Source organism: Panthera onca, chromosome D3 (assembly GCF_046562875.1).
Source record: "Panthera onca isolate mPanOnc1 chromosome D3, mPanOnc1 haplotype 2, whole genome shotgun sequence".
Lineage (NCBI taxonomy): Eukaryota > Metazoa > Chordata > Mammalia > Carnivora > Felidae > Panthera > Panthera onca.
Genome location: NC_138350.1, coordinates 36,406,782 through 36,433,620, shown reverse-complemented (window position 1 = coordinate 36,433,620; position 26,839 = coordinate 36,406,782). Strand labels below are relative to the sequence as shown.

General features: G+C 46.0%; 1 protein-coding gene across 1 annotated transcript in view; it reads right to left on the bottom strand.

Moving 5' to 3' along the window:
• The window catches only part of LAMA1 (laminin subunit alpha 1), a 168,294-nt gene that overhangs the window by 66,825 nt on the left and 74,630 nt on the right, over window positions 1–26,839 (bottom strand). Inside the window, exons 13-26 of the mRNA XM_081790773.1 lie at window positions 24,964–25,065; window positions 23,551–23,762; window positions 22,653–22,764; window positions 19,569–19,679; window positions 15,857–15,984; window positions 13,824–13,910; window positions 12,902–13,113; window positions 6,340–6,446; window positions 5,841–6,021; window positions 5,124–5,260; window positions 3,999–4,235; window positions 2,222–2,365; window positions 1,527–1,706; window positions 67–252 (exon numbers count right to left, since the gene is read on the bottom strand). Coding sequence (XP_081646899.1) covers window positions 67–252; window positions 1,527–1,706; window positions 2,222–2,365; window positions 3,999–4,235; window positions 5,124–5,260; window positions 5,841–6,021; window positions 6,340–6,446; window positions 12,902–13,113; window positions 13,824–13,910; window positions 15,857–15,984; window positions 19,569–19,679; window positions 22,653–22,764; window positions 23,551–23,762; window positions 24,964–25,065 — 2,136 coding nt within the window. The remainder of the gene's footprint in view (window positions 1–66; window positions 253–1,526; window positions 1,707–2,221; window positions 2,366–3,998; window positions 4,236–5,123; window positions 5,261–5,840; window positions 6,022–6,339; window positions 6,447–12,901; window positions 13,114–13,823; window positions 13,911–15,856; window positions 15,985–19,568; window positions 19,680–22,652; window positions 22,765–23,550; window positions 23,763–24,963; window positions 25,066–26,839) is intronic.

The window sequence follows — 26,839 nt, the reverse complement described above, 5'->3', positions numbered from 1 at the left end:
ATTCCACTGCCCCCAGAGCTAAATTCACACCCTTAAGGGACATATGCGAAAAGGGGACACCGTCACCTCTTTCATTCCCACTTCTTGGTCTTGTCGCACGCCATTCTCCGGTGCCGGCACATCCACGTAGATGACTTGCTTTCTGGTCCGGCCTCCTTTGATGAGCACCTGGGGTTCAAGGTTGAAGGTGCCCATGCCATTGGAAGAATAGAAGGCCACGCTGTACCTCAGTCTGCCACCGTAGGCCAGGAGCTGTGGGACAGGAAATGGCTTACACCTCTTATGTGCGCTGGTTTAAAGCTTTCACCACAAGCCTGCTGCCACTTGAAAGAAATCGCGCATCACATGGGTGGGATAGGTTGTCTGGAATTTCCTTCCTTTTAATTCTACTTAATTATGGATTATTACGTTGACTCAGGCTATAGTCTTTTTGTTGTTGTTGTTTTGTTTCTTAAGTTTACTTATTTTGAGAGAGAGCAAGCACAAGCAGGGGAGGAACAGAGAGAGAGGGAGAGAGGGAGAATCTCCCAAGCAGGCCCCGCACTGTCGATGCGGAGCCCGACTCGGGGCTCGAACCCACAAACTGTGACATCACGACCTGAACCAGAATCAATAGTAGGACGCTTAACCGACTGGGTTGCCCAGGTGCCCTAGTTTTTTTGGTTTTGTTTTTTGTTTTTTTAAAGTTAGAGATGTTTTATAGGTTCCTTGTTTTGTTTGTTTTAACTGAGGCATGTTTGGAATGTAAAAAGCTGTACACAATTAAGTTGTACAACTCCACGAGTCTGGGGATGAGTATACACCTGTGAAGCCACCACCATCATCAAGGCCACCACAGACAGGTCCATCACCTTCCAGAATTTCCTCTTGCTGGCACCCAAGGAGGGCAGCACCAAAGTAACAAATCTGTGTGGTAATGATCCTGATTATTTTCAAACTCCTTTGAATTAAAAATAACCTACAGCTATAGGAACACTGGATACATATTTGCCAATTTTAAAGATCTGGGTGAATTCACTCACACACTCAAATTGATTTAAACAAAAATGCAAGTGAGGCCTTCCATACTCTGTTATAGTAGGTTTTTACACCCCATCCCCCTCCCCAACCAACGACTGGCGATTTCTTAAGAAGAAACACAGCATCTAGGTTTGCACTGAGCTTACATTAAGAACAATGAAAAATATTTGTGAAATCAGAGACAGAGAGAGAGAGAGAGAGAGGGAAACACAGAATCCAAAGCAGGCTCCAGGCTCTGAGCTGTCAGCGCAGAGCCCGACGTGGGGCTCGAACCCACGAACCGCGAGATCATGACCTGAGCTGAAGTCAGATGCTTAACCGACTGAGCCGCCGAGGCGCCCCATGGGGGGATTTTGCTAAGTGTTAAACTTCTCCAGCCCCACTTAGAAGAGTGAACTAATAACCCCCTCGGTTACTAGTAGGCTAACACAGTCCATTGTGATTTCGGACGAGACCCGAGTCTCCCAGGAAATGAGAACCAGTCCTAGGCTGGGCGTGGGCCTCACCTGGTCTCCCTGGAACCGCTCTGGCAGTCTCCAGTAAAACGGCTCCGTGTGAATATGCTGCCTGACAGTCACGGCGTCCAGGAGGACATCAGGAGCCTGGTAATACACCCCCTGGGTCGTGCCCCTGAGGTTGCTCTGAGAAACCACACGCAGGAGCGGCTGACCCGAGCCCAGCGTTATCTAGTCATGGAAGGAAAGAAAAAGACACCTTAGGACATGAATTCACACCTCCCCTTTGATTTGTCAGATTCTACTATCGTTTCACAGACGAGATAGCTTCATTATTAAAACAGGAGTAACACAGATGTTTCCTTCAAACTGAAACCTCTGGGTTAAGGTGAAAACTGCACGTGTTTTACACTATTGCGTTTTGGGCCAAGCTACTGCTACGCTGGGGCAGGATTCAATCCTACGAAGGAGGCTGTGGTGCGTTGCAGTCTTATCTTCTCGCCAAGTAAAGCTTTTGACAGATTAGCTAAGGAGCGACACGGGGTGCCTTCCGTCCCCGCTTCATTTCTTTCCTCGGACGGCAGAAAACAGAGCTCCGATTCACAGCGAACCCAGGTCAGCTTCCTGGAATTTCTGATGCCATCAGAGCAAAGTTTAAAGTACTTGACTGTCTCCCCCACCATCACCCAACTTCCACGGTGGGGAGGGTGCTGAAAACAGCACGCTTTACCGCGCGCACCACTCACCGGGGTCCTCACATAACCCTCGAGCTCTGAGCAGACTTGTGACAGCCCGAAGCAGAAGCAGGGGGTGCACCCCAGAGGGTCGTCGGCGCGGAGAGCATAGGTGCCGGCTCGACACTCGCTGCACTGCAGGCCAAACACATTTTCCTAAAGGAGAAAAAGCAACAGACTCGTCTGTTGTTACCTAAAAAGAAGAGGTGTGATTTCGGAACAGAAATGAGAGCAGACAGCAAACTAATTCGGGAGCAGCACACGTCTCGGAAATAGCCGTTTCCTTGCGCAAAGCAAGCTCCCTGACCTCAAGGAACACCCGCCCTCTGACGCCATCAGTGATTCCCAAATGCAGCTAACCATCAGCATCACCTTGGAGGCCTTGGCAATATATAGATTGCCTGATGAGCCTTTCCTGGAGCAGCCAGGGAGGCTTCCCCGAGGCCCCAGGTGACTCTGATGGCCCATCAGGTGGAGAACACAGACCAGGTGATCACTGCGGCAGGCCCTTCCCGTCCTGTTCGGGTGAAAGTTGCCATCACCTGTGTGGTAAGCCAAAGGCACATTCACTGGTGTTTCCATCGCTCCCGGGCCGTCGTATCTGCATGGGCGCTCCCTTCCTCACCCCTAGTCACTGGTCAGCCCACTACCCTCTCTCTCACCAGCCCCTGAAAAGGATCAGAGGAGGTAGCCAGTCACCTCCTAATCACAAGCACAATGGGGAACCCAGTGGAAACACACAGAGTTAAACATGATGTTGAAATCTTACCTGCTGGGAAAACAACAAGCACAAATTGCCTTCAGTCTGGCCAGCGCATACCAAAGAATAATTACCAGCTATAAAATCACATCTTCTTGAAGCCCTGGGTTACCCGTTTTGCCTGAATATTCAAGACGCACTGGCTACTCAGCCAACCGGAACACGAAAGAAAACTCGTGTCTTTCAGTTCAGTTCCATCATCTGACACTTGCAATAACCAGTAAAAATTCCACTTTAGAGAAGTGTTCTAGAAGGGCCTACACCGAATTGTAACTCAAACCTAGAAGGCAGTGAGAACCATGCCAAGTGTCTAAAACCTAGCTGCTGATGTAAATAGAGTAAAACCTTGGATTGCGACTAACCTGTTCTGTGAACGTTCTGCAAGACGAGCAAACATTTCTAACAAACTTTAGCTTGATAAATCAGTGTCTCGCAATAGGAGTAGAACCTACTCCTAGTAGTGATGCCGAATGTCTCTCTCTCTCTCTCTCTCTCTCTCTCTCTCACTGCTGGATTATGAGTGATCATCCATGCAGTATCACATTTCTGCGAAATCCTCCAAAGGAGGCAAAAGCAAGTGTCGCTGGATAGGTTCCTTGTGAAAGTTGCCCAAAAAGAAAAAAATCCCATTGAGCCAATAGACAGCAGTGATCCCACTGCTGATAAAGTCGTCCTTCACTATAACCCTCCTTTCTCTTGTCTCCCTCACACCAGCCACAAGGGTTTTCAAAGGCAAGTGCAGGTTAGTTTGTTTACTTTTCTTGACATTTTGTATTTTCTTTATTATTTTGTATTGTACTACAGTATTGTGATCATTTTTATATGAATATTTTTGGGTTGTGGAACGGATCACCTGAGTTTCCATTATTTCCTATGGGAAATTCGCTTTGATGTACAAGTGCTTTGGATTACAAGCATGTTTCTGGAAGAAATTATGCTCACAAACCAAGGTTCTACTGTAGTCAAAAGCCCAAAAGTCCTAATGATGCGCGTGAGAGGGGAAGACCGTGGAACGCCGAGGGCCGTTACCTTGCAAGAGCAGATACCGGTTTCCTCTGCACAGCTGCAAAGACTCTGTTCCTCATCACAGGTGTCTGCCGAGGTCCCTCTTGGGTCACAGTCACAGGGCACGCAGTCTGGAAAGTCTCTGTACCCCAGGGAGCACTGGTGGCAGCTCGGTCCACCGAACGCTGGCTTACATCGGCAACGGCCAGTGAGCACATCGCACCGATGACTGGCTGACCCGACAGCACTGCAATTGCAGGCCTGGAAAAACAAACTAACTAAATAAAAAGGTACCTTTTACATTTTCATAATGTACCCATGTGGGGATTACAGAAGAACACTGAGTGTGGGGAAGTGGTCTGGATGAGTGGGCCTCTCCCAATATGGCTCCATGGATTCACTTTGCCAAGAGCCAACGGGAGGCGGTGACTGCCATGCTGGACAGCTGTGCCCCGTTCAGCACATGCGCACTGGGCCCAACCTGTGACGTGAAAGTCAACATCATCTTACAGGTCAAAGTCAAGTCTGTTTTCAAAACACAACCTCTATCTAAGCTTCACTGAGGAAAGCTACATAGACAACAGAACCAAGGAAGACTGGATACAACCCTCCAACAAAGTGACTTATGTCCTTCTCCTGGAAGATAGTGTACGTGCAGAATACATTTAAAGGGCACTAAAATAAAGTTTTCCAGCCATCAATTCCACAGCCGGTTCTCGAAGAAAATTTAGAATGATGTACTTTAAAGGTGCTGCTTCAGGTGATGCCTGAACCTGTACTGAGTTTTATTTACTTTTTTAATTTTTTTTTAACGTTTATTTATTTTTGAGACAGACAGAGACAGAGCATGAACGGGGGAGGGTCAGAGAGAGAGGGAGACACAGAATCTGAAACAGGCTCCAGGCTCTGAGCGGTCAGCACAGAGCCCGACGCGGGGCTCGAACTCACGAACCGCGAGATCATGACCTGAGCCGAAGTCGGACGCCCAAACGACTGAGCCACCCAGGCGCCCCACCTGTACTGAGTTTTAAATGCAAACCACAGAGCTGTTCACCGGGTTGAGGTCAAGCGAATGGATGACAGAGAAGGAATGTAATTTGCTCCAGCAAAGCGCTTCTCGGTTAAGAAAATGCCGATGGCAGTGCACACCTGGCATCCGAGCTCTGGGTCACGGCCCCAGTATCCGTCCTCACATTCGTCACAGGATGCGCCCCGAGTATGAGGAGGGCAGATGCACTGCCCCGATTCCGGGTGACAAGTGTGCTGCGTGTGGGCGCAGTCACAGGCTGCAACGAAGACAGACAGTGTTGTAACACATCAGGACCACCGCGCGACGGAAGGCGTCCGAGTTGATGCCACAGGTCATCTCCCTTTTATTAATTATCCAAACCATTCTAGACCATTCTTCTAGTTCCTAACGGAGACCTCGTGGTTCCCAAGACCCGTCCGTGTCTCCCGGGAGGTGGCTGTTCCTCCTTGTCAGGAGCTGCTGCTGGAAACGGGGTAACCGGGACAGAGAAACAGAAGTAGGCGGGAAGATACAGCCAATACCCACAGGGCATTTATTGTGTTCCAAATGCCTATGCTCAACATTTAAAATAACTCCTGGGTGGAGATTACAATCAGCTTCTCTATTTTACAGATGAAGAAACGAAAGCTAATCAAAGTTCACATCATTAGTAAAGCCTGACCAGAGATTCCGGGCAGATGAAAAACAGGGGCCAGGAAACAGAAAAAAGGTATGAAATCCTACACACTCAAAAGAGAAAAAGTGAAGGAACTTAACACAATTAGAAGTCAAAGGAGAGCGCCAAGAAAAGTCGGGAAATTACTATAAAGTCTCAGATAATGAATTCCAGAGCTTACGTGTACAGCCGCCGTCCTGGAACGCATAGAAGCCACGCGCACACCTGTCGCACTTTTCCCCAGCCACACCTGGCACACAGTGACATCGGCCTTCCTCCGTGCAGTCATCCGACAGGGAGCCTGGCGTGCTGCAGTTACAGGGCAAGCACCCAAGCCCTGTGTCCAGCCCATAATAGCCATGCTGTTTCACAGGAGGGACAGAATTGGGGAAGCCACAGATACATTTTAGTTAGCCACTAATACTCACGAGAATGTTTCCTAAGTCAAACACAGGATGTTTCACAGAATCATAAAGTGCTCACGACGTCATTCCACCCCCTTACAGACTGAACACTTGGTCCGCAGGTAAGGACCCACAGCATTCACCAGCCGTGTTTTGGGCATGAGCTCTTTCCGGCAGTCATGAAGTCCATTTCACTGGGAACCAACGTTCAGGTATCGATTACAGACCTCGCTGACACATACTTTAATTGTACGCAATGACCAGCAGGCCTCTTACCGAGCACCGGTCACACTGCTGTCCAGTCACATGCGGTTTGCAGTCACAGACTCCAGTCTCCAGATGGCAGACACCAGAAAGGGAGCCTTTTCCATGGCATTCACAGGCTAACACACACAAGAGACACATTTGTGCCCATTTCTGGATATAGCTGTAATAAGACCCCTTAATCCCCAAAGGCAAAATTTTAAACATTCATGTTTCAAATCCTAAAACTACAATAAATCACTTCCAAATGACTTTTAAAATTTAGTATTTTTCTGAAAAGTAGGCCAAATGGGGTTGGTGGAAGGAACCATCGCACAGAAAAACCACTGAAGCTATGACGATAGCAAGTAGCAAACGATCTTAACCAATTTCATGAACTCCTTGAATCTGTAAAAAGGAGCCACCGATGTTTATTAACAAATCTTCATAAGAAACATACGACGGAGATTTCAAAATCAACTGAGTCGCCTGCTCTCATTCCAATCATGTAGATATTTAATATTTTAAAGCTCCGTTATAACAATCGAAATAGCTAATATTACATTTCATAGTTTAATGTGACATATTTCCCTGTTCTAAGTCACAAGTTATTTGTAGCTCTGAAGCTCTTAGCTTCAGGTCAAACACTTCAATTTTATCTATAGGTATAGCTATTGATGTTTTATCTATGGTTATAATATTGATGTTTCAAGCTAGCAAGTCCCTCACCTTTTCAGAGTGATGCAATTTAATGGTTCCAAGAAATGTTTAATTGGTATTTATAAACTGGCCGTCAATATGCATGTCCTTGAAAATATTTAATATGTTCACTGACAAAATACCCCAGAAATGCACACGGCTTATGAACGCTTGCACTCAGGGAATGCGCACTGTCATATGGTGTAATGAGGTAAGAAGAGAAAAACTTCGCAGGTTATCTCACTTGTGCCACTGCGTGTGGCACAGCAGTGGCAGACAACAGGACACTGCAAGGCTGAGGCTCAGAGGAAAGGCAGCGTAACTGACTGCGGCCAAGGCACTGAGGTGGTGGTTCCCCAGCGGAAGTGGATCCATGATGCCCCCTGCAGGAGGCTGGGGAAGTGCTAGGGGCCCCACTCGCCGCTGCCCATTCCCTTGGCTCAGCTGTGAACACTCGACTCACTCTTTGTATTACATGTGCCTTCTGGGGCCTTGGACCCTGGAGACACCGCCCTTCCCAGGGCTAGTCAATGTCCAGAAAGAATAAATAGCTTGCCAGCCAGAACGCCTTTCGCGTGCAAACGAACCAATCCGGAGCCCACACCCACAAAGGCCTTCTTATTGGGCCTTCCCTTCATTTGGGCTTCACCTCCACCGTCCCCAGGACCTTTCACCCCAGGGCCATGCCTCAGACAACTAGGGATGGCTCCCATGCCCCAGAGCCTGCTGAAATTGTTTAAAGTAGCCAATCCTAAGCCCGTTTACTCTGCCTTGCCCTTTCCTTCCTGAGGAAACCACAACAAAGGCTCTAAAAACCACATTTCCCCTCCTGACCTACATGGGTGCTTCCTGAGTGCCCTCCCCACAATGCCTTGGTGTGTCCCCTCCTCCTGGCATCTGCTGGCCTTGCCATACCTAAATAACAATACACCGTGTGTGTGTGTATGTGTGTGTGTGTGTGTGTGTACGTGTGTGTGTATATATATATACATATATACATACAGCTTATTTATTTTGAAAGAGAGAGAGCACAAGTGGAGTAGGGGCAGAGAGAGAGAGAGGGAGAGAGAATTCCAAGTAGGCTCCACACCCTGTCACTGCAGAGCCCAACATAGGGCTCGAACTCACGAACTGTGGGATCATGACCTGAGCCAAGATCAAGAGTCAGATGCTTAACCAACTGAGCCACCCAGGCGCCCCATAAAACCTGTATTTTAAAACACTCCTCCGCATCTATTTTCAATTGTCGCCCATAGAAAACATCACACACCCATTTACTCACATGCACACACCCATGTGCGTGCGCACACACACCACACGCACGAAAGTCCATCTGAGGTTCCATCTCCTGATCCCACTAATTGTCCCCCTGTCTCCCTCCAACTCAATTTTTGCCTGCCTCTTGCCTCCTGGCTGCTAAAACTGCTTCCTCCTAACATCTCCCAGGACCTCCCGGGGCAAATTCAATGAGCACACTATGGGTCTTCATCTGGCTGTATCTTCCCGTGACATAGACTCATCACCCACTCCTGCTCACCAAGGTTAGGGACACCCTTCGGTTTCCTTCTCGTATCTTGTGTCTCTCCCTCTGGTGCCTGCCCCTCTGTGTCTCAGGGAAAGCCTCCCCTTCCTCTGGGGAAAGGTCAAAGTTCACCGCATGACCACCACCAAATATTGACGATAATAAATTGTATTTCCTGTCCTGTCAGTTTGCGCCCGTATCACATTACAGTAGCTCTCATTCGACCTGCGTAACAAACTGAGGAGAGACGTGTTATAATTGTCTCTGTTGTCCAGTGTGGAATCTGAAACTTAGAGACATTGTGTAATTTGCCACAAGTCACACAGCTGTTAGTAGTTGTCCTGCTATGGCAACAATTCTAATAGGAATTATTACCAAAAAGTTTTTTTTACTGTAAATAATACTAATTTAAAATAGTTGCCATTAGGGGGCGCCTGGGTGGCTCAGTCGGTTACGCTTCCGACTCTTGACTTCAGCTCAGGTCATGTTCTCACAGTTCGTGGGTTCGAGCCCCACATCGGGCTCTGTGCTGATGGTGCGGAGCCTGCTTGGGATTCTCTCTCTCCCTCTCCCTCCCCCTCTGCCTTCCCCTGCTCATGTGTGCACGCTCTCTCTCTCTCTCTCAAAATAAATACACTTTAAAGAAAATAAAATACAAAAAAATAAAATAAAATACGTGCCAATAACCGACTGCTAGGTGCTTTACATATAATTCTCATAAGAACCTCATGATATCAAAATTGTGCCCGCCTAACATATTTCATATAAGGTGCCTTGAACAGTAGAGCTTGGTGGGGTTCCAGTGCCCCCGGGCTGTCCTGCAAAACCATTCCAGAAGCACCAATTCTGCTACCACACCAAAGCTGATGCGTCTCGGAGCTCCATTTCCTCCCTGATTCCTGCACACCTGAATATCCAAATGCCTTCCCAACAACCCCCTAGGAATTCCCATGTCAGTAATACTGAATACTGGGATTCTCATTGGGGTTAACCTAATAAAACAGTAGTATATTAGCAGGTGGGGCCTCTGGGAAGTCCATGAGAGGGATTCTATCATAGCCTGGAAAGATTTCTTTTTTATTATTATTCTTTTTTATTATTTTAGAGAGAGAGAGAGAGAATATGCGAGCAGGGGAGAGGGGTGGGGGAGGGAGAGACAGAGAGAGAGAGAGAGAAGCAGTTTCCATGCCCAGTGTGGAGCCCAGTGTGGGGCTTGATCTCACAACCCTGGGATCATGACCTGAGCCAAGATCAAGAGTCAGACGCTCAACCAACTGAGCCACCCAGGCGCCCCTGGCCTGGAAGGATTTCTAGTGAAATATCCAGAAATAGTAAGAATTCATCTCCTCAAAGCTGGGGAACAGGAAAGAGGAAATGAAGCAAGAATAAAACTTACAAATGCTTGGAAACTAGAAAGAACCGGGACAGTGTCCCTCTATAACCAGTCCAGCCACCTGGGTCACCATCCTGCCCGTCCTAACCCCTCCCTGCCTCCCAACCTCCAGTGGCCACGGAGCTTCTTCACTTTTACCCCATGCCAAAAGCTCTGCTGGAAACCCTCATTAATTCTGCCAGCAAGTTTCTTTTCTGGCCTTGTCTGTCTTCTTGTCAACTCCAACCTCCACAGTGGTTCCAGAGTGACTGTTCAACACAGATCCGTTCAGGTGAGCTGGAGTCCGGGACAGACGGTGCTGTGCTGTCCACACTAGATGCAGTCTGCTTTCCGCCCGTAAGCCGAGGCTCCTGCCCTGGCCCAACCTGCCTTTCACTTTCTAGCACACTCTTTCCGGACTCTGCTCCTCCGGCCTGGACGACACTTTCCCACCACTTGCCAGCCCACCTGGTCATCTCCTACCCATCCTCCTAGACTCACATCAAGTGGCATTTCCTCCAGACGCAGCCGTGGATGGCCCTGGGCCCTTACGGACCTTTGTGCGCACCCCAGGGATGGTCATTTATCACCCTAGAGACTTGTCTGTCATATCTGCCTGGTGCTACGTGCACGTGTCTCCTGAGCCCTGGGATGTGGCCGATGCAACTGACCAGCGAGATCTCTAATTTCCCTTAAATTAAGACCTGGGCCAACAGCTCGGACCCAGACCCAGATCCTATATGTTCTGACCCTCCTCCCCACTTCTGTTCATCACCAAGACCTATTCTCTATGCAAAATACTGAAGCAGTTTTGTCAATGCAGATGCAAATATAAAGGAAAATGATTCTTTTTTTTTGGTCACAATGAAAAACTTTGAAATATGTTTGAACAACTCGGGTATGTAAATTCCCTTTTGCAGCTATGAATTTTATGTTATCTAAATTACAGATCAAGTGTTTCTTAGGAAAAGTTAGCATCCTAATTGAAATAGGCTATAAAATATGCACTGAATTTTGAAGGCTCAGTCTTAAAAAGGAAAGAAAATATCTCACTAATACCTTAAAAATTTGATTACATGACAAAGTGATATTACTTTTACGTATTGGGTAAAATAAGATGTATTATTAAAATACATTTCATCTATTTATTTATGTGGTGACAAGAAAAGAACTTCTAAATGTTTATTTATTGGTTTTTGAGAAAGAGAGAGCACACACAAGTGGGGGAAGGGCAGAAACAGAGACACAGAATGTGAAGCAGGCTCCAGGCTCTGAGCTGTCGGCACAGAGCTTGACGCGGGGCTCGAACCCATGAACCATGATACCATGACCTGAGCTGAAGTCGGATGCTCAACCAACTCAATGCTCAAGCCACCCAGGCACCCCGGTGACTAGACACTTTAAAATTACTTGTGCGGTTTACATTTCTACTGGATGGCATTAATTATAGAAAAGTAATAAAAAGTATCATTTTTATTATTATTTAATAAAAATAATAAATCATTTTATTATTATTATCATTAATAAAGCTAATAATGAATAGCTTCATAACAGCTACCATTTATTCCACGTCCAGAACTTTGTTATCTCACTGACGTCTCACATATATGTGTATATACACATATATATGCCTATGTCTATTTTATGTGTAAGGAAATAGTGGTTCAGAGAGGTTAGTAAATTTGTCTAATGTCACCCAGCTGGTTGTGACCAACCCTGAGCTCTAACCCGCATTAGACTCCAAAGCCTGAGACCCACATCTGTGCTTCACCTCCACACCATTACATGTAGCTCCTTAATAGACCTGGGTCGGGGCGCCTGGGTGGCTCAGTTGGTTAAGCATCCGACTTCAGCTCAGGTCATGATCTCACGGTTCGTGAGTTCGAGCCCCGCTTCGGGCTCTGTGCTGACAGCTCGGAGCCTGGAGCCTGTTTCAGATTCTGTGTCTCCCTCTCTCTCTCTGACCCTCCCCCGTTCATGCTCTGTCTCTCTCTGTCTCAAAAATAAATAAATGTTAAAAAAAAAATAGACCCGGGTCATAATTTTTCCAACTTCTACGACAATACTTAGTATAGTGACTGCTTAATAAATGATGAATGAACAAACAATGAATCATCGAGGTTTGCAGTAAAGATGAAAAGAAATGGCATGAGTGTAGTGAAAGCATTCTGTAAACTTTGAAGCTTTTCACAAATACCAGTTATCGTAATTATCCTCCTATGATAACCAATCTAGGTGGCCTTGCTGATCAAGTCGACTGGCCCAAGGCTACAAAGCCTTACCTGCCTGGGAAAATATCTTTTCTGTATCGCTAGCACCCTCTTGTGTCCCCATGTTGTAATAGCATAGTAGGACTGGACATAGCAAATTATCAAAAAAATTTAAAATTGCCATTTTTTCTCTTTCACACCTTCAAGATCTGTGCCTAGAAATCTGAGGGCTGTATTAGCCCTGAGGCTACAAGTTGGTCATCTCAGGTATATGAAATTCTGCTTTCCTCAATGAATGATTCTAAGTGATCTGTAATGTCGGGAAGGAAGCACAGCCCTGCAGAGCAACGTGAGAGTCGGTAGTCCGGGCACAGACCTCTGAGACTCCAGGGTTGGAGTCTTCCCATTTCCCACCCTGTATCTGGAAATCCCGTCCGACTCAAGAGACCCCTGAGCCTGTCCTCACAAACACTGCAGGCTTTGACACCACTCTGCCTTCGCCACGGTCACTGGGAGCACTTGACCACTTAAGCACTGTCAAGTCCCGCTTTCTCCCCCAGTGGAAGGTCACTTATTTGCTAGACCATCGGACCTCGTTTATAGGAGCTGATCAAGCTAAGGCAGGGCAAGCAGGGAAGACACAGATCTTGGGTCTACACTGGCATTAACACAAGCACCAGTTGAGATAAAGTTACCCCATAGGCTGAGCCCTTTGTGACACATGTAAGTAGATGGATGGAGACTTCACATGGCGATTAGTAACGGCTCTGACTTCGCAGCCCACACACTCACCGCGGCAATTTTTAGCCTTCACGGCATCCCCATAGAAGCCGTCCGCACACCTCTCACAGTGGGCACCAGCCGTGTTCCCAATGCATTTCAGGCACTCTCCGGTGACGGAGTCACAGTGACCGGCCTCTAAGGGATCCACATTGCCGCTGCAGTCGCAGGGAACACAGGATTCCCCGGGCACTGTTGGGTTTCCATAGTAACCGTCTGCGCATCTGCAAAAAGGTTGAAGGAGGGATCCAACTGAATGCAAATGCTCTAGACATTACCCCACCATCCAGGGATTCTCTGAATGGTTAATAAGTCAGACAGAACTCTTTTTACATAAGATTTATTGTGGAGTGCAACACTGAGTTCGGGCGTTCAGATCTCCTCACTCGTTGTGAAGGCAGAGAGTGCATCCAAAATGAGCCATACATCCAAGCGGATGTGCACTCAGCCCTAGGCCAACTGTACCTGGATGCCACGGCCACGGGTATGGTGTGGCTCTCCTGGGGACTTTAGCCATAGCCGGGCGCTGATACTTACACGTGGGAAAAGACAGCGTTGGCTTTCAGGCGCCAGAGGATGGCTATTAAATCAAACTACCCCTCACCTCTGAAACTATCCAGAGTAAAGGGAGATTTCAATGTGTGAACAGTAAACACTGGCTCCTCACTGTGTCTATTGTCACTGACGAGAACCCATCTTAGCTCAAGGAGGCCAAATGCCGTTCTTGAAAATTTCCCAGGGAGTTTTTCACACTAGTTTTTTAATCGGCATACTGGCTTTTCTCTATAATTATGTGAAATAATAATCACACCCCAAAGCTCTAAAATCATACTTAGCTACACATTTAAAAGTAAACACATATAACTGATATTGAAGTAACAAAAAAAGTCTGATGCAACTTTTTGAAATCAATTGAGTGATGCAGACAGAGTACCTCTCGCACCAAGCTCCCGAGTATCCCGGTGCACACTGGTCACAGACCACTTCGTCCCCATCTTCTAGGTGGCAGGTGGGGCTGAAACTGTCAAAACGCTACAGATTAACACAATTTTCCAATGGGTGGGGTAGAATTTCTAAACATTTAAAGTGTTCATCTTTTAGGGGCGCCTGGGTGGCTCAGACGGTTAAGCATCTGACTCTTGCTCTCGGGTCAGGTCATGATCTCATGGTTCATGAGTTCGAGCCCTTCATCGGGCTCTGTGTTGGCAGTGTGGAGCCCGCTTGGGATTCTCTCTCTCTCTCTCTCTCTCTCTCTGCGCCTCCTGTGCTTGCTCCCTCTCTCTCTCTCTCAAAATAAAATAAACATTAAAAATTTTTCAAAAACAAAAATAAAAATAAAATGCTCATCTTTTACCACTCCTTACAAACTTTCACTAGGTCTTTACTCCAGAACCCCGGTCCCCGACCATGCAGCCCATCTCACTGGGCAATGGCTGCTCACTGTTCCCTGTTCCTGCTTGTCCCTAGCCCAGAGGGCACTTCTTCCCCTCTCTGGCTGGGTTCATCTTATCCCCCATCCCCAACTCAGCAGCCACCTCCTCCAGGACGCCTTCTCTGATGCTCCTCCTGGCCAAGCCAAGTTCCCCTCTCTGGGTTCCCTGTCACTGGTCTGCTTGCCTCGGAGCCCTCTCCACACTGGTCAAGAGCGAGCTCGAGCTTGTACATGACGGCCCATCAACATTCTCCAAAGGACCCCCACGGCTGACAAAGGTCCCTTCAACCTCTGTTCCTGGGTTTTGGGGGGACCTGTGAAGGGAGCCATGGGGGCAGCTGAGAGTCTCCCACGATTTCATCCGAGTAGCCCTGCCTGTATCTGTTTTGCACGGCGGAGTTTCAAATAAAAATCCCCATGGGGGAATTCCTTGGGTCATGAAGGAAGAAGGGTCCTGAAGGGAAAACCAGCAAGAGAGAAGCAGGTTTTCAAACCACTGGCCTGCAAATGAGGCCGTGTGCACCACTGGCCCCTTCCACCTCCCCTCACTTTGTGCGGCAGGACCAACTGTGATTTCATAGATGGGATCCGCTCCTTTGTGCTACCACGCTTTGGCATACCATGCCTTGGCAGTTCCTCCTGCCCAGAAGGCCCTTCTCTGCGGCCTTCAAATTCCTTCTCATCCTCAAGCCTCAGATCAAAGGCTTTCTCTGAGTCATTCCTGGCAGATTCACACTCTCTGGACAGTGGACATACCTCCACCGAGTCATGACCACACTGCGGGTTCCATGGGACCAGCAGCCGTGGATGAACACGTTGAACCAACCATGATGCTCAGTAGGCACTTGATAAATATCGGTTGAATCATTACGTGAGTTCAGCCCATTTTCAACGAGCCTCATATTTACCTATTTTGGTCATTATATCAAAAACTCCTTAAGGTCAGGAACAAAGTTTTATTTATTTCTGTGTACCTTATATGTCCCAGACCGCTGGTAGGTACATACCCTATACATTAAAAGAATTAACGAGCAACGTTAGACCCAGAGGAGCAAACCTGTGCATCTTTCCTTGCCATCACATAACTTTTCTTACTTAATTTAATGCACCAAACTTGTTCTTTTTTTTTTTTTTTTTAAAGAGAATCCAGGGGCACCTGGGTGGCTCAGTTGGTTAAAGGTCCAACTTCAGCTCAGGTCATGATCTCACAGTTCATGAGTTCGAGCCCCGCGTCGGGCTTTGTGCTGACAGCTCAGAGCCTGGAGCCTGCTTCAGATTCTGTGTCTCCCTCTCTCTCTGCCCCTCCTCACTCATGCTCTGTCTCTCTGTCTTAAAAATAAATAAAACACTAAAAAAAAAAATTATAAAATAAAATAAAATAGAATCCATTCCTCCACCTTTAATCCTACTTAATTACCACCGGGTTATCACACTCTCATCACACACAAAGTCTGGCTCTGAAGAAATCAACGCACATCTGAATAGACATTGTGGCCGCCCCGGGTGGAGCCCACCGGTGGAGTTGCCGGGCTTACTTGTTGGAGGCTGTGGAGAGGGGGCAGGCACACTGCTGGCAGTCCCTAGGAGTCCCTCGGGAAGGCAGCCCGTAGAAGCCCGGTGCGCACTGCTCACAGTGGTCCCCGGTGGTGTTGTGCTTGCACGCCTAGAACACGTGAATGAGGAGAAGACTCAGTTCAGGTCTCCTTAAAGGACTCTCTGATTCATCTACAAACAACTTGAAGTCAGAGTGGGAGGGGAAAAAAAAAAAAAAAAGATCAAATGCTCAAACAAGTCACCAAACCCTGTCATATGAGGAGGGGTTGCCTGTTTCCAGATAAATGAATTAAAAAATGTAATTTGCACAATCTGTATAAATGAGAAGATTTCACTTCAGCCCATGTTGGAGGAACTGCTACCAGACTTGCCCGTCTGTGGGAAAGAACTAGAAAACTGGAGCAAAACATATCGAACAACTTCTTTCAGACACTGGACCACAGAGGGGTGCGGAAATACCTGAGACAAGGGAGGTGATGGGATGAACCCACGACCACATGTCTTTCTGCCCGGAGACACTTGCCAAGTTGGCAGGGAGTTGTGGGGGGCGGGGTGGGCAAGAAGGTGGTTTTGCTGAGTTGAGCAGACAGAGGTCAGAGTATGGGGAGGCTGGAACTGCCAAGAATTTGGGCAGAGAACCAGAACTTCACAGAATAAGAGCTCCAGAAATCCCCACGGGAGACCCCTTCAAATAGCTACTGAATACTAAACTTCTTGTGTGTAGAGCGCGTTTCCATGAGGTCAGCTGAAAAATTCAGAACTCACACAGAGCCCAGGGACACTAGAATTGTAACCGGCCAGTATGGAGAATCTTTGTTAAACACCCAGAGCGCCCAGCAGAGACCCCAGAAGAAAAACTCATTTGCAGAAGGGTTAAGCCTGCCCTAGAATAGAGGTTATTTTAGACCCACCCTAACAAAACTTAAAAACAAACCTGGAGACAATCAAGCTGACCTATGGTAATTTACTGCGTGCCAAAACAAACTCTGACATTCTTTAAAGGAAAGCGACAAAATCCAAAAACTTAACAATGCACAATGTTCATCATGCAATCAAAAACTACTGGGTAGGGGCGCCTGGTTGGCTCCGTTGGTTAAGCATCTGACTCTTGATTTGGGCTCAGCTCATGACCCCAGGGTTGTGTGTTCGAGCCCCGCCTTGGGCTCTGCACTGGGCGTGGAAGCTGCTTAGGATTCTCTATCTCCCTCTCTCTCCCTCTGCCCCCTTCCTCTGCTCTCTCTCTCTCTTTCTCTCTCTAAAAAAAACAAAAAACAAATAAACAAAAAAACCCTACTGGGTATGCTTCCACTAGTCAAATCTGGGAAAATTTGGAATCCATGAGTCCAGAGAGATAATCAGTAGGTAAATAAGTAAACATAAGAAAGGGGTGTGGGGTTCTTGCTTAGAGTGGAGGCTGTGTGCCAACCAGTAAGCATGGGGGGAGTGCTGGAGTTGGAGAGCTACCCTTTTGCAAACATCGTGGTGGTGGGGCCAGAACCATCAGCGGCTGCTACATCTAAGGGGAAAATTTGATGATGATTATGTCCACTTGCAAAATAGGTATGATATGATTTTTTGCTCAAAGGGCCAGAACGGGGTTTTCTTTTTCTTTGGGAAAGCCATTATGGAGTTCTGCTAAAAAACCTACTAAGGGTCTGTTTTTTTCTTTTCATTTAAGATTCTTTTTTAATTTGAAAGAGAGAGAAAGTGAGAGTGTGAGCAGGGGAGAGGGGCAGAAGGGGGAGAGGGAGGGAGAGAGAGAGAGAGAGAGAGAGAGAGAGAGAGAGAGAGAAACTTAACAGGCTCCACGCTCAGTGCAGAGCCAGACGCAGGGCTCAATCCCACAACCTTGGGATCATGACCTGAGCCGAAATCAAGAGTTGGACGTTCAACCGACTGAGCCACCCGGGCACCACTACTGCCAGGCCCCACGGATCTGTTTTAATGCTGTCTCAGTCACCATCGCTTTAAGTGACCAGCCCTGTTGGAGGAGCTGGTATGTTAAGGATGAGAATGTTCATCTCCTTGGGAAGGAAAAACATCTTCTCTTGAATGGAAAAGAAAAATAACCTCACAGTGGAAAAACCCGACTGTCACCACCTTATCCGGCTGTCCCAGGCTAACGTCCCCAGGAAGAAGACCAGACCGCATGCTCCTGACAGTGTGCACCGAGAGGGCATGTCACCTTCGCGTCTTCTTGCCTAAAATGCTTGACACTGGAGAGGAATGGGACATGAGTGGAAAACCTGACGAAATCGGAGTGAAGTCCGCAGTTCCGTGGATGGGATGCTGTCAGCGTGAATTTCTTAGTTTCAGTCACTGGACTCTGGTTATGCAAGACCATCAGGGGATGATGTGTGAAGGTTGCACAGGGTCTCTCTACACTGGTTTTGTAAACCTTTCTGTACATCTAACATGGTTTCCAAAACTTTTTCAATGATAAAAATCATTATCATTTATTATATTTAGAACTTGAAGGCCAGTGGCTATCAGCATCTTCGCTTTAACGGGGGTATCTATTTTTATATTTTGTCAATATATATTAATAGAAGCCTGTGCAAACACCCTTTCAGCTCGCCTGTACCTTAAGTCATCGGTGCCACAACCACGGTCTGCCGACCACCCCTCGCTATTGGCAGAGGCCCTTGGAAGGCTGGCCTCGAGAACGCACGTGGAAAGGCAGAGGCATTTAAAAAAAACAGCGACCTCATCAAGCTCTGGGAAACTGATCCTGAGGCACTGAGTGTGTGTGCAAATCATCATTTTATGCATTTCCTACAGACACTTGCATTCCCAGAACAAAGAAAGGAACAAAGAACAAAATGAAAGCTTTACTTACAGAATCAAGAGAAACCAGGCTCTAGAGAGAATAAGCAATCCAGGGCATCTCCCTGGGTCTGATAATTAATTTTCCCTAGCCCTAGGACTCAATCAATCTCTTTTGGAAGGAGTATGAAGGTTTCCCTGCGGTGAATCAGACTCAGCTGATTAACATATGTGTTCACTCCATCTACGTGCAGTAAATCCATTAGAACCCAGGAGTATGGCCTGGCTTCCGGGCAAAAGAACCGAAAAGAATTTCTGATTGAAGTTAAAAAACAAGTCTTGCCCTGTATCTGCCCCAAAGTTCATTCTCAAGATTAACTGCATATTTGTCAAGCCATGTTTCAACTCATGTTGCATGAAAGAAGTATTTGTTTGAAGAGTTTATCCAAGCTAACAACTATGAAGCATTATATATTGTACAAATGAGTGTGATTATCAGAAATTTTATTATCCCTTTTATGATATGCTGTGTAATATGTTAAAAAATGCTAGCATTTTCATGTAAAACACCCGATCCTTTTTATTTAATTGGTGGATAATATTTTCTACCTGTATATAGCTTTATAATCTTACAAAGTAAATTCGTTGTTCTAATAAAAAACCCGCAAAGAAATTATATATCCCTTTTCCGTTTTCACCAAAGTAACTTTTTTTTTTTTTTTTTTTTTTCCAAAAAAGAGTGTTTGTGGCGGGGGGAAGCAGGAAACATTTTATGACATGAACTTAAGTCTGCAAATTTCCTTTGGAGTCTACAAGGGCAGGGATAATCTCCTGTGAAGGAAGCATTTTGTTCAAAACCACTTCTGCATAGCAGATGGCTTTGGGATGGGTGGGAGGGGGCACTCAAGGTTTTAGGAACAGACTCACAAAGCAAACGCCGTGGATATCGCATTCAGCTGCATGGCCATGGCATTCACAGGGTTGACAAATTCCTCCAAAGAGTATTCCATCCACACGATAATAGCCAGGGAGACAGGACTGCAAAAGAGGGGCGGGTAACACACACCGGTGAAGGCAACCTTGGACATTATCGAAACCATCATCTTTTTTCATTATTATTTTAAAATTTTTTTAAGTTTATTTATTTATTGAGGGGGAGAGAGAGAGAGAGAGACAGAAAGAGCGAGCATGAGTGGGGGAGCGGGAGAGAGAGAGGGAGACAGAGAATTCCAAGCAGGCGCCACACTGTCAGTGCAGAGCCCCACACAGGGCTCGAAATCAGGAAACCTCGAGGCTGTGACCTGAGCCAAAATCAAGAGCGGACGCTTAACCAACTGAGCCACCCAGGCGCCCCTCATCTTCTTTTCAATACGTTAGAAACAAAAACGGCTCCATTTTCTAGAAGTAGAGAAACTTCTCTTTTTCCCCCTCAAACTTCTTTATCGAGGCATCATCTACGTGCCATAAAATGCTCCCATTTTAAGGGCACGGTTCAATGAATTTTTTAGTAAACTTCCCAAAGTGTGCAACCGTCACCATAAATCTAGCTCCTTATTTATTTTTGTTATTATTTATTTATTTTTAATTTTTAAATTAAAACAAATGTATATATAATTTATCGTCAGGTTAGCCAACATACAGTGTGCTCTTGGTTTTGGGGGTAGATTCCCGTGATTCATCGCTTACATATGACACCCAGTGCTTATCCCAACAAGTGCCCTCCTCAACGCCCACCACCCACTAACCCCTTATTTCTTTTTAAAGGTAGAAGCACGCACACCCAAACCTGGTGGCTATACAATGGGTCCGCATGTACTTCAGTGGTATCCCACCGCAATATTATTAGAAATCATGTAACACTCAGCCACTTAACCAGTGTTTCGATCAAGAGGGCATTCTCCTCTCAACTTGATTTTATTTTCTTCTGCTTATAACTCACTAAATATTACCATCAAAGTCTTCAAGCGTAGGTCGGTGTCAAACCGCATCAGTTTAATGGAGCATTACAGGTGTGCTTTCTGAAGTATCCAGGGCCATCCCCTGCCTGTGAGGAGCTGGGGACCGCCCCGGACACAGTCATGAGAATGTCATAATTCTCATGATGACCCTGAGAAATATTCTGTTTGATAGACATGAAATCTGGAACACAGAACAGTTAGGCACCAGGCCCACTGTGCCAGTGGAGGGAGTGAAGTCACCACCCAGACCCGTGGCCACAGGGCTGCCCAGGGCCACACCAGACACAAAACATGTTCAGAATGCAGACTGGGGAGTGATGACTTTGGAGGCCAGCATACTCCCGTGGGGCCACGGATGAGGGATGTGGATTTCGTTTTTACTTGTTGCAAAAAGTATTAAAACTGCATTTTCATTATATAAATAATATACACATGCATTCATTCATACTGACCTTGTGAATGTCCTCTAATACCTCCATGCAGCCATACTCCCCTCAAGGGCAATGGGCTAGTCTACAGGTGGGCACCAACTGGGGTGGGGGTCTGTGTGGTCCCTACAGTACTATCAAGAATTCCATTCCTGGGGCGCCTGGCTGGCGTCTGACTCTTGATCTCAGCTCAGGTCCTGATCTCAAGGTTCGTGAGTTTGAGCCCCACCTTGGGCTCTGTGCGGATGGTGCAGAGCCTGCTTGGGATTTTGTCTCTCCTTCTCTCTGCCCCACCCCAGCTCGTGCTCGCTCTCTCTCTCTCTCTCTCTCTCAAAATAAATAAATAAACTTAAAAAAAAGAAAAGAACTCCATTCCCCACCAATAGCTGCCCGATTCCTTATGTCAGCCTTTGATTAAAGAATTTGTTCTATTGTCTGACAAAAACACTGAAACATTTGTGTTAAGCTTCGTGCACTTGCTTGAGCCATCATCGTAGGCACATCAGTACTCTTCTCTCCAAACCCAGTGGACTTTTGAGTTCTCCAGCAGCAACTGCTCACTGCTGCCCCCTCTTGGTCTAGCTGGGACAGGCTTTTACTTGATCTGCCCGCTTTCCTATTTCCACAACCCACACTCTATAAGGTATCCTTGAGGTCATTTACCCGTTAAATATTAACTACACAGGAATTAGGACCTACAGACATTTCCTTGGCCTAAGAATAAATGTTTCAGATCTAAAAAAAAAAAGTTCATTGGATCAAAAAAGAAACAACTCTGCAAAAAATTTAAAAAAGCAATAGAAATATTTAATTAAATATTTACATCATGAAGCATGGGCCAGCTTTCTTAACTGCAATGTTTATAATTGATAAACATCCATAAAAATGAATCATAAATACAGTGTTCTCACTTTGTAAAAATGATTGCCAGACAATCACAGCCAATGACAAATGTTCATAATTATAGTCAGTCTTGAACACGGGAGAGGCGGGACCGTGGGGTGGTTAACAGCACAGATGAACTTGAAACCTGATGTGACTACTTCCTAGCTCTTTCCTACAGAAAGAGGTTAGGATAGTGCCAAATACACAGAAAGTTGTCAATACTTATGTCCAAATCGTTTCAAAATATATTTCAAAAAAAAATTTTTAACCAACAGATTACTTTTAGTGATGACTCAAGTGCATTTTCTCACCCTTCATTGTGGGATGGAGCTCACCTAAGTTAACATAGCTGGGGGCCATAAAAAAGTCTCAAAACGGGCCTGGCTTGTCCAGTGCTTTCTAGATTGCATGCTGGTGATTAGCAAACATTCAGATACAATCAAGTTCAGTCCTCCTTAGAAATGCAAAATATGGCATGCAGTTTTCCAGATGACTAAGGCAAGAGGGTAGACTTAATTCGGAGCATTTCCAGGTGCCCCAGAACCCCCCTCTGCAGGCAGCACCAGATTTCTTTAAACATGTGTTTGCTAATATTCCTATAGCCTGTAAAAGTCTGAGCCAAACATGGGGTTTCTAAGTTAAAAACCAAGTGTGGGCCACTGTATTACCTTCAGGGTGCTTTCTTCCCCTTAGGAAAGAACAAAAGGGAGGGGTCAGGAAGGGGATAAGAGAAGCCTTACCTCACAGGAGATCCCTGCATAGCCTTGGGGACATTCGCAGTGTTCCACCTCTGTGGCCAGTGCCAGGTCTATAACGTTAGGGCTGGCTGTGTCCAAAGAGACAGAATCCAACCTACCAATAGATAGGGGTCATCACGTGACTTAGATACCCACCGGCAAATGACATCTAACACCTTGAGGAAGGTGGATTCTTAAAAAAGGCCTGTTCAAGCAAAATGGTGATGTGACTTTTGTAAGTAAAGATTTTCACACCAATATGATTTCTGCAAGCCATCAGTATTCGCTGGAAAGCCTCTGCAACATTTGGTGGAAAGACATGTGATTGCCCAGACAGCTGTGGGAAGGATCTGATGCTGTCCAGTCTGAGCTGAAGTGCTTCAAAAAAAACGAATCTATTCAATAATCCTCTCTTGAATACAGAGATTGTCCTTAAATGTATAATTCCGTGTTTGCTTTAGCTGTAGCCAATGTTTATACTTAGCCTGGCATTGCCAGAAATTGCCCTTCTAGAAGCAATAAAAAGACTAAGGATGGGAACATTAGCTTAAATAGACAGTAAAATCTAAGACCGTTAACATCGGGAGGGTGAAAACTAGATAGATGCAAGATGGTCCAGCCAATTGTTAACTTGTCAGGAAGTTCTCAGAAAAACACCCTAAACGTTTCTGATCCCGACGTCAAGACTATCTCCTTACTGAGACACACATTTGTCATAGACACCTATTCTTACATCTTCCATAAAATTATAGTAATAAAAATATTTTTACAACAGCTGGTTCCATTAGGTGTGCCCTTAAAATAATCAAGTAAAATATATTATGCTTGAAATGCATAATAACAGATAAACACAAGATTAAAATACCTTCACCAAAACCCTTCCCTCTCTTTCAATACCCACCTGTAAAGAGCCATTTTTGCAGAATTATAGTTGGCTCTGATCAGGAGATGTGTCACATTGGCAAGGACAGTCATCAGTTGATCACGATCTATCTCCTTTTTGTTATTAAAATCTCGGAAGTTCTCTGGCACAAGTCTGACCACGTTTAAATACTCTTCATAGGGCTGTAATGACAGGCCCTCAGCCTGGGTGCTTAAAGTGAGTCCATTTCCCTAACATTCAAAACAAGAGGAAATATATTTGTAATTCAACTTCACGGCCAAAAAGTAAAAGCAAATTTGTATTCAGCAACATGGCTTTTCATTTGTGCTTAGGTTCTCAGGGTAAACATGTAATTGTGTCTATAGCTCTTGGTCCAGAACAATCAGAGGAAAGGTGTTTCAATGTAGCACCCTCAGAGGGAATCAGACTGTAAATCTAAAGACGGGGTCCTTCCCTGGGATCTCAGAAAAGAAACGGCATATAGTCGCCCACAATTTTCCTCAAAGCAATCAATCTGACACACCTAATCTTTTTCTTTAAACTTTTAAAAAATGTTTTCATTTATATTTGAGAGAGAGAGAGAGAGAGAGAGAGACAGTGTGTGAGTGGGGGAGGGGCAGAGAGAGATGGAGTCAGAATCTGAAGCCGCCTCCAGACTCTGAGCTGTCAGGACAGAGCCCAACGCGGGGCTCGAACCCACGAGCTATGAGATCATGACCTGAGCTGACGCTGGACGCTCAACTGACTGAGCCCAGGCGCCCATGACACCCATAATCTTTAACTGAAGAGCAAAAGTAGAAAAAGTATGTAAAAATACCTCTAGCTTTCATAAATTGCCATTCACAAAAATGCTTTATGTCACACTGTTCCCACCCCACGCAGGCTGGACAGGGAGATTTCAGTCATTAAAGGTACAGACTAGAATCTGAAGTGGTTTCGTACCTTTGGGAAAACTACTGGGGAGGCTGAGCTGGGTCTTTTGGTGACGGGGGAGGAGAAGAGTGAGGGGACAGGATTAGGGACAGAGGCTGAGAACAAAAATGGCACCGCATGTCCTGTCCCCACACTGCCGGGTGCTGTCACCTAACCATTCATATGGGGGCCAACGTGGCAGGAGGAGACAGAGGGACTCAAATGGCTGACAAGGCAGTTCCAACATCAAGACAAACACCTGTCTCCCTTTTAAATGTGAAAAGATGTGTCAGCTTCCAGGATCCAGGGAAGAGCCGCGCGTGCTCCCCTGAGGCAGTTCCGGAAATGGACCCAGAGACACTCAGTCTGGTCAGTTTCCAGATGAGGCAAAGCACTGCTGAATGGCCACCCGGCCAAGCGCTCCTTGCTACTAGAGCCTCCCTTATCTACTCGGAGTCACAAAACTGTCACCCAACTAAGCCCTTGAGCTCCACAGCAAAGCAGCGTGAGAGCACCTACCTTGATGATGACATCGGTGTGCGACATGAGGTCGCCATCCACTGTCTCCACTGGAATATCATAGGACACTGTGTACTTCAGGAATCCACCAAAAGCAGTCAGCTGAAACATGTAAGCGAGCGTGAACACCAAGGGCAAATGATCATAGCCCCTCAGCAAGAGAAAGTGGTGGCTAGGATCCATCGGGAAACAACCAGGCGACAAGGTGTCCAAGTGGCCACAGTATGTAAGGAGGTTCACATTAAGCCAGTGAAAAGAAAGCATATTACAAGAATATTTTGTTTAATTGATGTTACCATAAGGCAGGACATAATTTTTTAATGTTTATTTTTGAGAGAGAGAGAGAGGAGGGAGGGACAGAGAGAGAGGGAGACAGAGGATCTGAAGTTTAACAGCAAAGAGCCTGATGCGGGGCTCGAACTCACGAACCACAAGACCATGACCTGAGCTGTCAGAAGTGGAACTGACTGAGCCACCTAGGCGTCTCGATGCAGGATATAATTTAAGTGGACAGAAGAAAGATGTACTCCTTCTTAGAGACCCTAAGGTTAATTAGCATAAATAAACTCCTGTGAATCACACAATAGACATGTACTTCACTTAAATCCTCTAGGATTTAGGAGTTAAATCCATGACAATAACCCCAACATTCTGATCTCACCGCCTGATTGTAGGAGAACAATAAGGAACCTGTCTCATCTGCCAGAAGAAAGACAAAAGCTTTATCTTCCTGGTCATAGCCTCTAATGTAAAGTGGAGATTTTCTTTGCGACAGGTATGTTACAACAATATCATGTTCAGAATCTAGTCTTTGCACCACAGAATCGGAGAGGCGATCTTAACAGAAAAAAAGAAATCACTGACTATTGGTAATAAGATCACATAAACAGAGTACATCTTCTAGGATTATAATTTGATGGGAAAAGGAATCATTTTCAAAATAAGCACCACTTAAACCTAAATCTAAGGTAAAACAAGATTTTACTAAAATGTAAGTAAAACTTAGTAAGTAAGTAAAATCTAAGTAAAACTTAGTAAGTAAGTAAAATCTAACTAAAACTTACTAAATCTAAGTAAAACAAAATCTAAAATTAAAATATAACCAACAAATGAAACAGAAGCTTACCAAGCTAAAAAACCTACACTACGATGAAACATACCATTACTTTATTTTTTTATTTAAAGAAGAAAAAATTTTTTAATGTTTATTTATTTTTGAGAGACAGAGACGTGGCACAAGTGGGGGAGGGGCAAAGAGAGAGGGAGACCCAGAATCGAAAGCAGGCTCCGGGCTCTGAGCTGTCAGCACAGAGCCCGACGCGGGGCTCAAACTCACGAACTGTGAGATCATGACCTGAGCTGAAGTCGGCCGCTCAGCCGACTGAGCCACCCAGGCGCCCCAACATACCATGACTTTAAAACAAACTGAACGCGTGGCGAAGGTGAACACAGAGCTCGCGTTACTGAGATGGATTCCACTGAGTATATTCCCAGGTCATCCGAATCTGGGGAGAAGGCGTTATTGGTGAGGAGGAAGGGGACAACAGCATTGAGGGGAGACTTAAGTCACAGCAACCAAATTTCTGCCTCACGGAACCACCATTTTGCATTTTCTTCAAATGGAAAGTACTCTATCTGTCGCTGACTGTGGATGTTAGGTGAGAGACAGTCTGTCCTGACGCTGAAACCGGCAGTGCCCCAGCCTCACAGCGCAGCCCTCCCTGCCTGAGTACCTCCTACGTGCCAGGCTCACTACCGTGCCATGGGGCCAAGGTATGTACAGGGCTAACCAGACAAAGCAGGAATGTGACCGACACTTCACACAGGCCCACGTGATCCAGGGACCCAGAGCAAAGTAGAAAGTCTGTCAGGGGAG